At 59.7% G+C, this 17,749-nt stretch overlaps 1 protein-coding gene across 1 annotated transcript in view; it reads right to left on the reverse strand.

Moving 5' to 3' along the window:
- Positions 1–467: 467 nt before the first annotated feature.
- Positions 468–17,749, reverse strand: part of ARID3A (AT-rich interaction domain 3A) — a 29,400-nt gene continuing 12,118 nt past the window's right edge. Inside the window, exons 3-8 of the mRNA XM_065875207.1 lie at positions 9,448–9,520; positions 5,901–6,084; positions 5,291–5,538; positions 2,889–3,170; positions 1,821–1,919; positions 468–1,342 (exon numbers count right to left, since the gene is read on the reverse strand). Of these exons, the coding sequence (XP_065731279.1) occupies positions 1,167–1,342; positions 1,821–1,919; positions 2,889–3,170; positions 5,291–5,538; positions 5,901–6,084; positions 9,448–9,520 (1,062 nt within the window). The 3' untranslated portion in view covers positions 468–1,166. The remainder of the gene's footprint in view (positions 1,343–1,820; positions 1,920–2,888; positions 3,171–5,290; positions 5,539–5,900; positions 6,085–9,447; positions 9,521–17,749) is intronic.

The raw sequence follows: 17,749 nt of genomic DNA on the forward strand, positions 1-17,749 counted from the left end.
CGTGGCCCCACAGAAACCCTGCCCTGAGCTAAGGCCGGCTCACCCGTGTCCCCCGCATGGACAAGTCTCCAAAAGCAGCCCTTTCAGGCAAGGGAGTCCCCAGGCCGTATTCATCCCTGAGACAGGAGCCTGGGGCTGACAGGCGAACTCCCTCCCAGCAATTTCTCCTTTCGAGTTAAGACTTTGGGGTTCCTGACTGAGGAGCCCCGCATGAAGTAAGAACAAGTACGGTGATGTCTACCATTCAGCATTCCTGCTCCCCTTTCCCGCGGACCCCCGGCATGCGGCCCCTACCACAGCACCTGAGTTCATCGGCTCTGCTGACTCTAGCCCAGGGATCCAGTGTCCTGGGCCCGCCAGCTGCCCACTGCGCCACAGGAAATGCACAACCGAACCCAAATCAGTCATGGGAAAAATAAAAAGGGTATTACTTTTTTTTTTTTTCTTTTTTTTTTTTTGCTTTTTCGAGTCCAGTTTCCCTGAATGAACACAAATATATAGATATATATATCCTTTTCCTAGGTTTGATTCCTCCCCCAAGAATAAAATAGAATATTTACAAAACAAACCCCCCGAAACCTCTTAAAAACCCTACAGACTTTGAAGTTCACTATTTCTTTAAAAAAAAAAAAAAAAAGTTCCCGAAAGCAACAAGAAAAAAAATTCAACTGCTCTTGGCTCAGGGGTTTCATTCAACTCAAGGAGCTGGGTGTGGTGAGTGTGTGATGAAGAGGGAAAAAAAAAAAAAAGGGAGAAAAACAGATAAAAATGAAAAAACACAGTGCAGGGATGTATGAGGTAAACAGGATTGGCCTGTCCAAACCAGACACCAGTCCTCGTGGGTCCGCCAGGGCTACAGGAGAGCCCTAGGAGACATTTGCCTCTCGTTTCTAATTTCCTTTGCTGCTCTCACAATTCATCTCTCTGAATGTCCGAAACCTGAGTAATTCAAGTGTTCCTTGGTTTTCCCCTGTTTTATTAAAATTTCTTTATATATATATATATATATATGTATATATATATTTTCTTTTCTTTTTGGCGTCAGCTGTCGCTCCTTTGTGGATACCTCCCCTCCCCACCCGTATCTCCCGCCATCCCGGCCCCTGCTTGGCCCACCTGGACCCCCTGACCCGTCTGGTGGGCTCCCAGGGTGAGGAGTGTAGCGGTTAAGGCAATGAGTTATTTGAGGTAGAAGATGCGGGGGGTGCAGACAACCCTGCTGGCCCCGCCTGGCTGCCTGCGCTGCTGCTGGTCCCGCTGTTTGCTCCCCGGCTGCTGCCACCTCCGCCTTTGCTGGGAGCTGAGGGTGGCGTGGGGGCCGGCGGCTGGGCGAACAGCACTCCTGGTGCAAGGACAGGAGACAAGTCGTGGAGAATTTAAAAGATCATGTGACAGGTGCAAGGGATTCCTGAGCGCTGACCCCCTGTAAAGAGCGTGCCCGCCCCCCTACCCCCGGCTTGCAGGACACCACCATCTCCTCAGCCTCCCCCCATGGGGGTCTTTACAGCAACCGAGCTGTTCTGTGTCAACATCGCCACCTGGTGGTCTATAGGAGCCATGGGTCTGATCACGTTTTTTTTAGAAGGAACCTGGAAACATCATTTGCTATAAGATATATAACACGGGATATGTATTTCTGAGCACTTACTCTGTGTTGAGCTCCGTGCTAAGTAAAGGACACAGACTATCTCGCTTGAGTCTCATGAGGGAAGAGGTCTGGGCTCAAGAAGGCCACACCCCCGGGGGGTGGGGGTGGGGGCAACCAGGACTCGGGAGGGAGAGATGTGGTCAAGGTGGGCATGGGGGCTGGGTGGTCCTACCTGTGTACATGATTCCATTAATCTCTACTGACATGCTAATACTGTTGCTGCCATTGGTGTTGGTCAGGTTTGCAGCTGAGTCCTGGCGGCTCTCGGAGCCTGCGGGAAGAAGAAAAACCACCCTTTGTAATCATAAACCCACCTATGCAATGATCTGGGTAACGTGGGTCACCCACCAGAGGTGAAGCTTCACGAAGCGCTGGACAGGACCTCTCAGCAGCGCACACAGTAGGTACTCAATAAATACTTATTAAGTAAGAATGTATTTGTCTCAAATTTGCTTTTTTCTTGATTACAAATATTTTTTCTTTTTCTTTAATAATTTTTACTGGACTATAGTTGATTTACAGTGTGTTAGTTTCGGGTGTACAGCATGATTACAAGTCTTAAGTGGCGTCCCCACACCCAAATCATGTCATTCTTTTTTTTTTTTTGGCTGTGCCACACGGCGTGTGGGATCTTAGTTCCCCAACCAGGGATTGGACCCGGGCCCTCGGCAGTGAGAGAGCGCAAAGTCCTAACCATTGGACCGCCAGGGAATTCCCCATGTCATTCTTTTTAATGACCACAAAGTATTCCAGACTTGATTCAAGAAGTCCCCCTACTGATGGACACACTAGTGACGTCATGCAAATAACTGCAGTGAACGTCCTTGAAAACCTGTGTTTCCCTGTTTCCCTACATTAGTTCTGCTCTAGATGCCAAGCAGAGTCACCCCGTCATGGGGCAAGCACATTTTCTATTTTTAAAAGAGATCCCCAAGTTGTCACCTATTTACGTTCCCACCAGCAGGACCAATGGGGCCCATTTCCGCACATCCTGACCAACGTTTGATATTATCAGACTCTGACGGGTGAGAAACGGTATCTCCTCGTTAACTTGCAGATCCCCAGCCAGATGGAGCTGAACAGTTTTTCCTTTGAGTTTACGAGTCAGAGCTGCCCATTTCTTCTACTGGTTTGTCTGCCTTTCTATCTTACTGATCCGTAAGCACTCTTTACACATGGTGGCTACGGGGCCCTTGTGCACATGCAGGAAGCACAGAGGGTCTGAGCGCCAGGGTGGTACCTTGGCTGTTGATCCGGATGCTCATAGGCAGCTGGGCCGTCATGGCCAGAAAGTTCTGCTGTAGCGCTCGCTGCATGAGCCGCTGCTGTTCCTCTGCCACCAGGGCCATCTTCTTCTCAGGAGGCTCCCCAGACTCCAGCTTCTCCCGGAGCTGCTCCAGGGCGGCTGCCTGTGCCGCCACGGCTGCCTGGGCCGCTACTGCCTGGGCTGCCACCACGGGGTGACCTGCCAGGGAGACTGGCAGGCGGCCGGGGACCGTGATGGGGATGGCCGAGTCCTCCTCTGGACAGGAGAGAAGAGGGGTTGGTGGCCAGAATGGAACAGAGGTGGCCCAGTCCCCACCTCCCACCCAAGGTAGGAATGTGCCCCCTTGAATACCTCCACCGATGGGGTGCTCACTTCCTTTCCAGGGAAGGTTTTTGAATAGACACAAGTGCTATAAGATCCTTTCTAGTATCAGGCTGACATCAGATACCAGCATAATGGTAATATAGGTCATGGTGACAATACTAGTTACGGTGACAGTATCACAGCAGTATTTAGCATTAGTGTTATAGAGAGACCACAATAGCACACATTACGTATAATACTAGTTATGACAAGAGCTCACCACATGCCTTGTCTAAAGCACTTAACGTGAACCGTCTCAACAATCCCATAACCACCAAGTCACCCTTTTCTCTACTTTACCGCTGAGGAAACCAAGGCTCAGAGAGGATGGATAATTTTCCTGAGGCCACAGACCTGGAGAGAGGCTGAGCTGAAATGAAACCCATGCAGCCCAGCTCCAGAACCAGCTCCTAACCATTCCCCTGTCCTGTGGTTGAAACAAACGTCCCCGTGGTTCCCACCCACTGGTCCCACTGTCTCCTCTTCTGACTCTCCCTCCCGTGTCTATCCCTGGTGGCCTGGGGCTGCCTCTCCAGGAGGGTCCCCGCTCCAAACTTTGCAGTTGCCAGGCCCTCTGCTCTGGAGTCTCTGCAGCCCTTTCTGCTTGCCTCCCTCTCAGCTGAAAAGAGCCCCCGGGACCCATCAGAACCAGCTTTTCCTGGCCCCCTCGGTAGCTCCATTAGGTCCGAACCTCTCTCTTATCCGCCCCCGTCCTCCCTAGCTCCAGCACAGGACCTCACATGCAGCAGATGCCTAATGACATTCACGGGTATCGCTGCAACTCCCCAAGGCTGGGGGGTAAACTGAGGCTCACAGAGGCCGGAGGGAGCTGTCACTGGTGAGACCCCATTCACCTTAGATCTGACCAGCCCCAAATTTTCAGGGTGCTGTGAGGATCACCTCGGATCCCCGGGCCAAGCTTGGAAAGTAGGGAGTCACAGCTCATGTGGCAAATGAGAAATGGAACCTCGGACAGGTGCACCGACCTGCTTGAGGCTGGGCTGCCACGTGTGTTAGCGAGGATTCAGAGACTTGCTGGAAGAGGGGACTGTGATCGGCTGGTGATGCCTGCCATGGATGGGGATTAGGGGTGGGGGGCTGCCGGCTACCTGCAACCTCAGGCCTGTTGCACGCTGGGCATTTTACACACTGCAGGCTCCCCAACACCCCCACAGAGAAGGCATAATCTCCCCCACTTTACGTGTAAGGAAAGCTGGGCTCAGAAAGGGGCAGTGAGCTGCCCAGGGGCACCTAGCAATAGCTTCAGGGGTGGTTAAAGAGACCATTTGATGACCCACACGACACCCTTGGTGTCTGGTGGGACAGTGTGTTCAGGAGGATTCTAAAGCTCAAAGGGAAAAGAATACAGTGATCAACTAGTAATGTCTGCCACGTGCAAGGGACTAGAGAGAACGACAGCGATGAAAAGCATCAGCCTTGGACTTCCCTGGTGGCGCAGTGGTTAAGAATCTGCCTTCCAATGCAGGGGGCTCAGGTTTGATCCCTGGTCAGCGAACTAAAATCTCACATGCTATGTGGCCAAAAAATAAATTAAAAATCAAAAAATTAAAAATCAAAAAATAAATTAATTAAATAAATAAAAACGCCAGCCACAGGCAAGTGGACTGGGCTACAGTAAAACAGTGATTAATTAGTAATGTCTGCCACGGGTATAGGATGGGAAAATTGGACTTGATTTGCCATGTCTGCCTTGGCATAGAACTGGAGGAAAAAATTATCGGTTCGTGATGTCTGCCGACGGCACAGGTTCAGGGGAAATGAATTGATTAGTGATGTCTGCCTGCTACAGGCCTGGGGCTGGAAAAATGGCAATTGATTAGTAATGTCTGCTACGAGCACAGCATTAGCAGGTTGGCTGACTTCTTACACACCAACTTTGTGGTCTATCATCCCAGTTACCCAGGGAGGGGAAAAGGCGGTCCCCTCCCTGGGACACACCGCCAGGCTGAAGCTGAGTCAAGATCAGGCCCCAGGCCCCATGCAGCCCTCACCTTTCTTGATCTTGGGGGCTGGGGTGATGGAGCTGCCGTTGGTGCTGGCGGCCAGGCCCAGGGAGGACACAGGGAGCTTGGGCGAGGAGAGCATGCTGTGGGCCCCGCCCGGTGAGTAGGCGAAGAGGGAGCCCCCAAAGCTCTGGCGCCGGCCCTCCCTCCGGTTGCTGTCGATGGCCGCCTGGAGCTCATTGGGGTTGCTGAGGCCACGCTTCTCACACTCGTAGGGGTACAGGTACTTCATGTACCTGCGGGCAGGGGCAAGGGGACAGGATGGCACCTGGGATGCCTCTGGGGTCTGCATAAAGCCAAGCCCCGCTGCAGCACCAGCTCCTCAATCCCCATCCCACATCTCTGCCCAGAAGCACCTGGCAGCCCTCTGAGCCGTGGTCCTTGCCTGTGCTGTTCCCTCTGTCTCAATGCCTGTCCTGTGACATGTCCCCACCCCCGTCCCCACATCGACTACCTGCTATTCCTTCAACACTCAATTTGCATAGCCTCAGAGCCAGGACATTCCACCCTCCACCCTGTGGTCTGGCCGCCCCCCGCCCCCCCCCACTCCTCCCTGCCTTGGGTCCTTTCTGCCCGGACGCCGCGGGCGGGCACTCACTGGGTGCGCAGCGTGAAGGCGGCGCTGGTGATGGACGTGGGCAGGTTGAGGCCCTTGGTGATCTCCCGCCACAGCTTCTTGTTGATGACCTCCACCAGGCCGCCCTTCTCCGTCACCAGCACGTACAGCATGAACAGGTCGAGCACCTGTTTGGCCATGATGGGGATGCGGTTCACGGGCGTCCCTGCGGGGAGGGGGGGTGCCGTCACCTGGGGTGGTGCCTGACGCGTCGGTGAGCGCGGGTCCCCTCGGCATAGCTGACCTGGGGCGGCTCACTCTCTTGGGGGCCGTCCCGGACGCTGTGAGGGGTGGAGCAGCCTCCCTGCCCCACCCACTGGATGCCAGTGTCCCAGTGTGGGGGGGGGGGGGCGCAGTGTCGCCCGGGTGAGACCCCTGCTTCTGAGAGCCCTGAGGAGGCAGCTCTGCCTCAGTCTCTCCATCAGTGACCTGGCCTCATGCTGCTCTCACCTGGGTGGGTGACGGGGGAGCTGCAGGGCCAACCTGGGGGCCCAGCAGGAGAAACACAGCCTTTGTTATTCCTCCTACAGACACGACAGCTGCCAAAACAACTCTGCTGTGTTGGGGGCTTTGCAGTGGGGGAGGGAGGGCTTGATTAATCCACTTTGCAGCTTAGACACTGGGGAGGTGGGCCAGACCTGGCTGGGAGGGAGGGAGGGAGGGGGGGTGGCCCAGCCTCGGGAGGGGGCTCCTCCCTACAGACAGCCCTGCTCCCATCTTACACCCACCCCGATGCTCCAAGCCCCTGCACAGCCATCTCCCTGTCACCCAGAAGCCCCAGCCGTGGGAGCCCTTAGGTCTCAGCTCAGCCTGCCTGGCACCATCATGGCAGAGGGTGGAGAAGCCCCCACTTAAACCTCTCTCCCTGGCAGGGAAAGTACGGGTTTACTGTCTGTGGCCCCCAGCTGCTGTCCTGCTCACATGGGCCCCCCCCACCCCCGCCCCGGCGCCCAGCCTGGCATACAGCAGGTGCTCAATAAACAGTGAAGGTTGACGGCCCCCACCCCAGCCCTGGGGGCATGCTTGCCGCCCCTGCAGAGGTGGCAAAGGGAAGCTCCAGAGTGGGTTCCTGCTCCCTGCCCCCACCCTGGACAATGCCCTGTACCCAGGACCCTGCTTCCTGGTCCCCCCTCTACAAGCTGGACATCCCGGAACCACCTCCTGCCAACCTTGGCCACTGCCGGGCCCTTCCTGGGTTGCAAAATCCCTAACGAATGAAGACCTCCTGGAGGGGGTTGAGGAAGATGGGCCTCAGACCCCCACGCTACCTACTTCATTTTCCAGCCCAGGAAGGAGAGAGAAAAGCAACGCCAAGTGTCAGCAGCACACCCAGCCCCACAGATGCGCCCACAGCGCCCACCTGGCCCACCCAGGACGCTGGTTTAGGCTCTGCATTGGGAAAGAGAAGGAATCACACCAAAGCTCCTCCTGGGCCCCTGCGCCCTGGTTCGGCAGCCGGGCGACGGATGTTTATAGAAGGAGCGGGGCTGGGAGAGCACAGAGAGGCACTGATGGAGGCAGGCGGGGGTGGGGGGGCGATAAGGAAGGGCGGAGAGGTCGTCAAGGAAACCGCAGGAAGGTGGGGTGCAGGCAGGACCCCTCCTCCATGTCCAGCCCCCAGAGAATTCAGAGAGATATCCAGTTGGAGGCTTTTACTTTGTGATGTGGGGGAAAGACTACTTTATTATGGGATGCAGGACATGGTATCCAGATTCTCAGCCCCAAAGCCCCCGACCCCAATTATAGAGGGGAGGGTTCAAGAGGAAGGTAGGGAAGAGAGGGCCTTGGAGCTGAGTTTTGAGGGTTGTATAGGAGTTTGTTGCTTCCTGTCCTCCAGGAGCACCTGGCTTGGTGAGGGAGACAGGGCTGGACACAGACCCTTGAAGCTCTGTGTGGCCAGGAGCTGGGGGCCCCAGAGGACCCCAGCCTCATCACTCTGCGGCAGCTCACCGTACTTCCTCCATGCCTCCTGGACACCGAGAGCCTAGTCTGGGGCAAAATGGGTGGGCTCCGGGCCTGGGAGCTTGGAGCCCCATGGTAGGGGGAGGGGGAGTGGGGGGCTCAGGTAGGTGTGGACGGGATGATAAAGGGTGGGTCGATCTCTCTGACTACATGGGGGGTGGGGGGCAGCGAGGGGGGGGCAGCAGGCCTGGCTGGGTCTGGATTCCTCCACTCCCGGCACAGGAGGGGTTAATGTGGAGGCCGCAGCCCCCTCCCCTTTCATCTCCTTCCCTTCCGGCCTGGGCCTGGTTGGGCCTGTTTACAGAAGCTGCTGGCAGGGAGGGGCGGGCAGGGGCCCTGGACAAAGAAGCCGCCTGGCTGGCCCCTGAAACAGTCATAGCACATGCAGCTCCCCTGCCCGCCCCACCCACCCCCAGCAGCCCCGCCCCAGCCCCGCCCCTTCCTGCCTCTGTGGCTCAGAGGCCCTCTCCCCTCTCCAGGCCTCAGTTTCCTTCCCTGAACAGTGGGGGTCGTGAATAACCCTGCTGGGGGTGTGTGGGGGGAGGAGGTATCAAGGAAATGAGCCCCACACGCAGTGGGTGCTCCTGGGACCCCTGGCTGGCTGGCAGCTCTGAGCTGAGGGAGGGCCCTGGGGACCCTCTGGGTGCCCTCCTCCCCCATCCTCCCTGGGCCTGGCTCACCCTGAATGCCCCCAACGCCCCCCCAGCGTCTGGGCCGTCCGTTTCCCCACCTGGACACCCACCCAGACCAGTCCCTGCTCCCCAGGCCTGGCCTCCGTCCCTGGTCGTCTCGCTGTTCTCAAGGCCGCGTCTGGCATCCGCCTCACCCCAGACCCCAGGGTGTAGGGGGATACAGGTGGCTTGGGCCTGGTACACTGTTGGCGCATAATAACTGTGGACCTGGCACTCAGCACATCTGGGGCACTGCCACACGGCGGGGAGTGTTGGTGGCCCACCTTACAGATGGGGGAACTGAGGCCCCAGGTGGGAGCAGGGAGGGGCCGGGACCCAAACCTCCCACCAGTGGTGGCAGGAAGGCCAGACTCTAGCCTGTGGGGAGCTTCTGTCCTGCCACCCAGCATCCGCCCGCCCGCCTGCCCGCCTGCCTGCCTGCCTGCCTGCCTGCCTGGGAATGCAACCCGGCTCCCCAGACAGAGGCCAGCCCCGCTGCGGGAGATCCGGGAAGCCAGGATCTCAGCGCCCGGGTCTCAGCAGCAAGGGAGGAAGCCTGGACTGTCAGTTCTGGGTTGGGGCCCTGAGAGCCGCCCCCCCCGCACCCAAGGACTTACCCCTCAGACTCTCACAGCTGTGTCTCCCCCATCAGACCCTCAAGGCTGGGCTGTGTCTCCTGTCAGATACCCATGGCAGGATGGTGCCTCTTCTCTCAGACCTCCCCCGCCACCATGGCAGCGCTGTGTCTCCCCGCTCAGGCACCTCTTGGATGCCTCCGGCCACGGAGAACTCACTCACAGCCTGGCTGACACACCTGCCCCGGGCGGTGGCCAGCAGGACCCCCCCACCCCACCCCGCGTGCTCATATCTGGGACTTCCCGGCGGGCAGGCCTCACCTCGCTTCTGCATGAAGCTGAACAAGTCATCCAGGAACTCCTTCCTCTTGGGGTCCCCGTCCAGTTCGTAGAGCTGCGACGGCAGGGAGGGGATGGGTTAGTTGGTGCCAGAGCTTGGGTGAGGGTGCCACGTCCACATGGCACGGAGGGACAAACGAGGGGTCCCGGCCCCAGACCCCCGGCCCCCCCCACAGTCCAAACATCTCCTGAGGCCTGCCCCCACCACTATCAAACAAGGACCCTGAGACACCTGTCCTGGGGCGGCCGTAACAGCTGACCACACACTTGGCTTAAACCACACAGATTTATCCTCTTCCGGCTCTGGAAGCCAGCCGTCTGAGATCAAGGTGCGGCAGGGCTGTGCTCCCTCCAGAGGCTGGGGCGGGGGGTGGCTGGGGGGGGATCCTTCCCACCTCTTGCAGCTCCTGGGGCTCCAGGTGTCCTGGGTCTGTTGCTGCATCACCCTGGCCTCTGCCTCTGTCCTCACGTGGCTTCTCCCTGTGTCTCTGTGTCCAAATCCCCCTCTTCTTATGGGGCATCACTCACTGGCTTTAGGGCTACCTCATCTCCACCCGTAACTAATCACATATGCAAAGACCTGATTCCCAAATCGTGTCCCGTTCACAGGAACCTGAAGCTCAGACTTGAACGTGTTAATTTTGGGGGGCACAATTTATCCCACCTAGACCATCGCCACCGTGAGGATGGCGGAGGTCCGGCACGGTCCACCGACTCACACACATGTGCTCCTGAGAGGTGGCCCACTTTGTAGCTGAGGTACAGAGGCAGGCCTGAGCCTGGAGTCAGGACTCTCGGGGACTCTCAGCCCAGGTTCTGTCCTGCGCACCCGCTGCCTGGGTTCACCAGTCACCGGGGTGGGGAGAGGGCCTCGGTCTGGGCTATCAGCGGGGCGGGGGGTCCCCAGCCTCAACCCTCAGCTCCCAGGTGCCGGCAGGCAGGGGAAGCCGGCAGAGATAATTAGAGAGCAAGGTTGGGGGTGGGATTTGCCAAGGGGGGCAGTGCAGATAGCAGGCTTCGAATTAAGCTTTGGGGAATGCAGTCACCTGGACACAGAGCAAGCGGGACTGTGTGGGGCCGTGAAACCACCAATTAGCCCCGGCTGAGACAACCGGTCATCAGGGCCCAAGAACACACTGGTGCCCAGCTCCTGCGGTATGGGACGTCCCCAGGCCTGGGGAGGCAGGGTCCTCGGGTTGGCTACCCCTCAGCCACCTCGCCCCTCTCTGGGCCTCACTTTCCCCATCTGTGTAATGGAGAGAGAGTGGGGCACGCAGGGTACAGGCTGGGGGGGGAGGCCAGGAGCCCAGACCTGGGTGGTCGAGGCCGGGCCTATGTCTCCACCCTGCCAGAGGCCGGCTGGCCAGCTGCATTCCTGCAGTGATTTATGGTGGCCAGGGAGGCCCCGTTTTTCCCCCTGCCTGAGGGGTGTGGGGCCTGCAGGTGGACCTTCCCGTGGGCATGCACCCGCCTGGGCCGCCTCCACTGCCCCTGCCCCATCCTCATTCCCCCTGCCCGCACGGCCCCCAGCACTGTGTGCGCCCCTCGGCCCCTTCATCCATGATTCACAACCTGGTCCAGTCTCCTGTCTGTCTGCCCGGCTGGAACGTCGGGGATTTTGTCTGTTCTGTTTTCAATGTCTAAAATGGGGCTGAGCACACAGCAGCTGCTTGATAGATGCTCGTTGAGTGAACCCTGATTTTCTCGGCCGCAACGTGGGCCAGGCTGGGCAGAGAAGATCAGAGAGACTTGTGGGGAATTGCCCTCAAATTCCCATCCACCCGGAACCTCAGGATGGGACCTGATCTGGAAATAGGGTCTCTGCAGATGACATTAGTTACGATGAGGTCCCACGGTAGGGTGACTGGTGTCCTTATGAGAGGAGGAGAGACGTAGAGACACATGGGGAGATAGAGGCAGAGATTGGGGTGACGCCTGGAGCCCCCAGAAGCTGGAAGAGGCAAGAAGGACCGTCCCCTGGAGCCTGAGTAACGCCCAGCCATCCCCTGACCCCAGACGTCAGTCCTCCAGAACTGAGAGTAAATCCCTGTTGTTTTAAGCTGCCCAGTTTGTGGTCATTTGTTATGGCCGCTCCAGGAAGCTCACAGGGGACCACCGAACCTCAAGCCCTTCCCGACGAGGGGGCGACATCTCGTCCCTTGAGATTCCAACCCTGGTGGAGGGGGGTCCACCCGGCATGAAGCCCTTCCTGGGCCCAGCTCCCACAAGAGATCACAGCGCCCCTCCTGCCTCAGTTTCCCCATCTTTCAGAGACAGTGGGTGATAAACACAACAGCTTCACCCTGAGCTCCTGGAACCATCAGGACCCCCGTATTCCAGGTGGGGAAACTGAGGCTCAGGGCAGAGAACAGCTGCCGGGCAGAGGCGGGCTGGCTTGGTGGGGGGCCGTTAACTCCCAGGCCAAACGGTGGGCGGGCTGCCGTGGCACGGCCAGACCCCCGAGGGGCCAGGGCATTGTGCGAGGCTATAAAGGGGGTGTGGGCAGGCTGCCGACAGAGAAGGAAGAATTAATGGCTGTTGCTGTGGGCAGCCAACAACAAAGACGGGCAGTAAAGGCCGCCCTAGCTTTATGGGGCTCTGGGCCCAAGTTCCGCACCCCTGCAGGGTGTGTCCTGCCCTGGCCAGCCGGCTAGGGCTGCCCACCAGGCCTCAGGGATGGGGGAGCTGGGGGCGGTGTCCAGGCCCCCGGTGGTGGTGTCCAGGCTCCCCTTGTGAGCCCCTGGGCCCGTTTGCCTGTCCTCACAAGGCTCTCAAGCCACACAGCTGGGCCACAACAGATCCTGAGCCACACCCAGGCCTCGGGCCCACCTGGGCCCTCTGGCTGAAACCCTGCCCCTTTCTGGGGACCAGGAGGCACTGTCATACCCCGAGCTGCAAACCCAGGCTGGAGGTTGGGCAAAACCTCAGGAAACACCCCCGCCTTGGGCTGAGGCCCCAGATAAACTGCCCCAGTCTCCCCTCCCCAGAGCCTGATTTCCCCGGGGCTACTGGGTGCTCTGATCACGGGGCCACCTCCACCTCCCGCCAGTTCTGAGGACACCCCGCCTCTCTGCGGCCATGCGTCCCAGAAGACCTGCCAGGGCCGCTCCCAGCTGACCTCTCACCAGCCTTCCAGCTGCTTCTCAAACCCGCCAGGGGCCGCGGTCCCCCCTCCAGGCCTTTGACCTGGCAGCTCCTCTCTTGGAATGCCGTCCTGGCTCTGTCCTAGCTCTGTCCCCGCGGGCTTCCCCGTTGTCGCCCAGGTCTCTGTTCCCACGTCGCCCTGGAGAGAAGCCCCGAGTGCCTGTGCTCTCACTTGGAGCACACGCACGGATTACAGGCGACTCTCCTGTGTACCCCGTTCCCCGGCACCACCAAGCCGCGTGCGTTTACACGCGGGTATGGTCTCCTGCCCACCTGCCCTGGTAGGGTGTTTGGGATTTTGTCTGCTTGGTCCCCAGGATCTAGAATTGGGCACCCAGCAGCTGCTTCATAAATGCTCGTTAAGTGGACCTTGATTTCTCAGAGCAGCGTGGGGGTGGGACCCCCTATCCTTTCCCAAACCCGAGATGTGTCCGTGCACAACCCATGCTTCGGGCCACCTGCGTCCTGGCATCGGGCAGACAAGGGTCTTGGGGGCATTTGGAGTCTGCCCTGCTGGGTTCACATCCTGTCCTCCTCAAGCCGCATCTGTGAAGGCGGTACAGAACCCCGAGGATGTGGGTGTGGACGTGCGGGCCTGGGCTGGGGGCTCCCACAGAGGCTCCCAAGCACACACCTCCCTTCCCGTTTTCCACCTGCTGGGCGGGGTCACCGGGACAGGCCCCGCCACCACCATGTGGCGGCCCCTCCACCGGTCTCTGCTGTGGCTGGGCCCCTACCCAGTGACGGAGGGCGTCCACCCGCTAGTTACCAAGGCTGGACTGCCCGCGTGTCCATCTTCCCCTCCCCAGCACCACCCACTTCACAGACGGGAATCTGAGGCACAGACCAAGCAGAGCCAAGCCCCCACCCCTGCTGAGCAGCCAGAGGGGCCTTCCCGGGCAGCCTGGGGGAGACTCTCCCCCGCCTTACAGTCTCCCATGGCTTCCCATTGCCCCCATCAAGGATCCCACTTCCCCTGCGGTCACTACTGGCCTGTCACCTCCTTGCCCTCACCTCCCTCTGCTCGGCCCCCTTGGGCCTTGTCATGCTTTCTGAGCAAAAGCCACAGGCCCTCACCTCAGGGCCTTTGCACCTGCTGCTCCCTCCTCTGGAATGCACTTTCCCGGATCTCCGCAAGGCTCCCTCCTTCCCCTCCCAGCCCCTCCTCACCCTCTGACCCGGGCCTCTGCCTCAGTTTCCTTTGCAGCAAAGGCGCCACCCAGCCTCATGCCACACATGGATTCCTCAGTGGACCCTCGACCACGTTGGGAGGATGATGAGCACAGAAGGCCACCTGCCTCGCTCTGGGCCCAGCCCAGGTGGGAGGGGGAGGCTGGTGGGGAGAGGAGGGGGTCCCCGGAGGGACCCCGCCACCCACCCCTCCGCAGAGGGTGGAGGGGACAGTCTGCAAGGAGGAAGCAGATAAAGCAGGACAGGCTCCGGGTCAGGTAGTGGGCGGGGGAGGGGCCGGGGAGGCAAAAGTGAGATAACCTCCCCTCCCCCAGGTGCGCGAGGGGCAAACAGGAAATTCTTGTTTGTGGCGAAAGGTGAGCATTTTCACTACCACCAGCTTCCAGGAGCTCCCAGCCAGGTCAGCGGGTTGTGCTGCGGACAAGGCCTCGACGGCCCCCCGGGGTGGGGCCCCCTCCCCTCCCCTCCCCTGAAGCCGCCCTTACGGGCACAGCGGACCCCTGGGGAGCCAGGGCACCACGCATGCCCTGGGCCCACCTGCCAGCCTGAAAGAGGAGGACAGGCCCGTGGCCTGCATCAAACCGCAAGGGGGGACCTGGTGCAGGGGGGAGGGGCGCCCCCAGGGCCGCCCACACGCGGGAGACCCCTCCCTGGCACCGTGTCCCCAGCTCCAGCCTGCACGGGCCCAGGGCGGCGACCAGCCCAAGGCCGAGGGGCCCCAGCTGTAAAGAAAGCACCCGCTCCAGGGCCCCCAGGAGGAACTTTGCCCCCTTAATGGTGTCCGCTCAGCCCCCCTCCCGACACCCAGGCGGCTCCAAAGTCCGCGGGGCCCTACATTGGATGCACGAGGCCACTGGGCGCCAGGGGGACTCCAGGAGTGAGGCCGTGTCCTTGGACGGCAGATACAGGGACAAAATCAGGAGAAACGGGGAGCGTTCGGGCGACCGGCAACCCCCAGCCCCAGAGAGGGACAACCTTGTCCCGGGCAGCCACCAGTGTGGCAGGGAGAGGCCCACAGCTGGGAACAGGTGGAAAAGGCCCCCTCGTGGTTTTTTTCTTTTTTTTGGCCCCACCGTGTGGCCTGCGGGATCCTAGTTCCCCGACCAGGGATTGAACCCGGGGCCCCTGCAGTGGAAGCCCCAAGTCCTAACCACTGGACCGCCAGGGAAGTCCAGAAAAAGACCCGTTTTTGCACTTGTGTCCAATACGGCTCATATGGGCAACCAGAGAAGGATGGCTCCCCCCACGGCCAGAACGGCAGGAACAGACACCGTCCACGTGTGGGGACCATGGGGACCCCGCTGGAACCCTGGCCCTCGGAGGGGGTCTGAGAACGGATGAGGATGAACGGCGGAGTGAGGCATCAGGCAGGGCTGGAGCCGCCCGGGAGCCTCAGGGCCTTAATCTCACCTACCTGGTCCTGGATCGTTCAAAAAAATATTTATGGAGGTGAAAGTCACGTAACACAGAATTCACCATTTTAAGGTGAACCATTCAGTGGCCTTTGGTGCACTGAACACTGTTCTGCAACCACGACCCCTATCTAGTTCCAGAACATTCCATCATCCCAAAGGAAGCCCCGTCCCCATCAGGAGTCACCCCCCTCCCCCTCCCCAGCCCCTGACAACCAGGAACCCACTCTCTGTCTCTGTGGAATCTGCCTGTTCTGGACGTTCCCCATCAATGGAATCACACCCTGTGTGTCCTTCTGTGTCTGGCTTCTCTCACTGAGCATCGTGTCCTCAGGGTCCGTCCACGCTGTAGCGAGTGTCAGGGCTTCACCCCTTTCCACGGCTGAGTGACGTTCCCGTGTGTGGAGGGACCACATTTGTTTATCCATTCACCACTGATGGGCATTTGGGTTATTTCCATTTTTGGGCTATTATTACCAATCTCACTATTTCTATATTCTTTGGGCTTTGGACAAGAATTGATTCATTGTAACTCCTGTAAGCAAAGTGGAACTGCACTGAAAGAGCAGAGAAGCCCGCACAGCTGGTTTTTATCCCTCAACGTCCCCCCACAGAACAGCCAAGAACAATAGGATGACACTTCCTCCTTGCAGCCCCCCAGGGTGGAGAGTCCGGGGAGCTTTTAATCTTTACGTCGAGATCAGGCTGTGTCTCCCCTGCTCCGAGGAGGCCCCTGGCTGCCTGCTGCTGTCAGAAGAAGCCAGACCTCCTGCCTGCCAGGCTGTGGTCCTGGCCCCCCAGATGCCTGCACCTGGTCCCTCCCCAGCACTGGTCCCTCGCTGCTCCCAGCCTGCTCCTGCCCGGGGGCCTCTGCATTGCTGGTCCCCCCACCTGGCTCCCCCTCCTGGCGGCCCCACCCCAGCTGATAAAGCCCCTTCTCACATTATCGGGCCCTGGGAGGCCCTGCGCCCCATGACTCAGCGCTGGCAGCCGTTACCCAGGTGGGCAGGGGCTGGGTCCCTGGGGGCCAACCAGCCTCCCCCATTCACAGAAACGCCCACGCGCAGGGCTGGGGGACGGGACGGGGCAGGGCACGGGTGGGGCAGGGGCGGCACCCACATCCCCCACGGCCCCTCCCCTCGTGCCCACTGAGGCGGCCAGGGGCTTCCGTGCGGGTCTCGGTCCGGCACTGGTGCCGCCCCGCTGTAGCTCCGCCGTAACCATCCTCTTCCGTAGCCCGGCCCAGAGGGTGCGCTCCTGCCCCTTCTCGCCCCCTCCCCAGAGACCCCGGGGCAGGGACAGACAAACGGATGGATGGATGGATGAAGTCTGGCGCGGGGAGGCCGGGTGGGGCGGAAGCACCCGGAGTCTGGAACCCTCCCTGTCAAGCCCTAGGGGCTGTGGCCAGGTCAATCCATCTTGCAGCCATGACTGAGCACCTTCTGCATGCTTTTTTTTTTTTTTCTTGGGCTGCACTACACTGTTTGCGGTGCACGGCTTGCGGGATCTTAGTTCAAGGGTTGAACCCGGGCCCACAGCAGTGAAAGCGCAGAGTCCTAATAACCACTGGACCGCCAGGAAACTCCCAACCTTCTGTATGATAAGGCCCGTGTTGGATGCCCAAGAGAGACCCAGACAACCCTTGGGAGCCCCAGGCCTGCGAGGGGGACAGCAGGAGTCACACACAGGCAGGGGGAGGTGGTGAGGGAGGGGGGCGTCTTTGAAGCCGGCCATCCCTGCGGCAGGATGGGGGAAGGGCAGGCTTACTTGCTGCTGCACACAGTAGGGGCTTAATCAGTGTTCACCGGGCGACCTCAGGCTCTTCCCACGAGTTGCTCTCCTGTCGCACCTGACCCCTGAGGCCGCCCACCCCCGCCAGACGCAGGGCCACGTGGCCCTTTCATTTCCCGTCAGCGCTCCAGGGCTGCAGGGGCCCCCACTGGGCCTGCAGGAAATTGGGGAAGTGATTCTGGGCCAGGCAGAAACATCTGCCAGCTTGGCCAACCCCCACCCCCCCCAACCAACCAGCATGTGCCCCCTCTCCGAAAAGACACGGCACAGATATTAATAAAGGTTCCAGAAACAAGTCAGAGAGCCTGACCACGAAGCTGACGATTAAAGGCGCTTCTTTCTGGATTTCCAGATGGTGAGGTTCCGGGGAAGCGCCCTTGTCTCTGGGTCAACCTTTCATGTAACTGGGGGTCTCCTGGAGCCTCAGTCTTCCCACCTGTGAAGTGGGCAGGGTGCACCTGGGTCATCCAGGTGGGGGACGAGGGAACCGTGGGAGCAGATTGTGCAGGGAGAAGAGTCTGGCTCCAGGAAAATGGGTAGGGGGTTGGGGGGCAGGGAGGAGGAGCCACCTTGGTGGCAGGACAAGGCTAGTCACCCGCCAGCTCCATGTCACAGCTGGGGATGCCAGCAGGCCCAGCACTGAGGACGCACTCAGGATGGGGAACCATGAGGAGAAACTTCTAGGAAGGCAGCTGCCCTGCAGCATGCAAACGACATGCAAATCCGGGCGGGCAGCCTCCCATCCA

Source organism: Phocoena phocoena, chromosome 3 (assembly GCF_963924675.1).
Source record: "Phocoena phocoena chromosome 3, mPhoPho1.1, whole genome shotgun sequence".
NCBI lineage: Eukaryota > Metazoa > Chordata > Mammalia > Artiodactyla > Phocoenidae > Phocoena > Phocoena phocoena.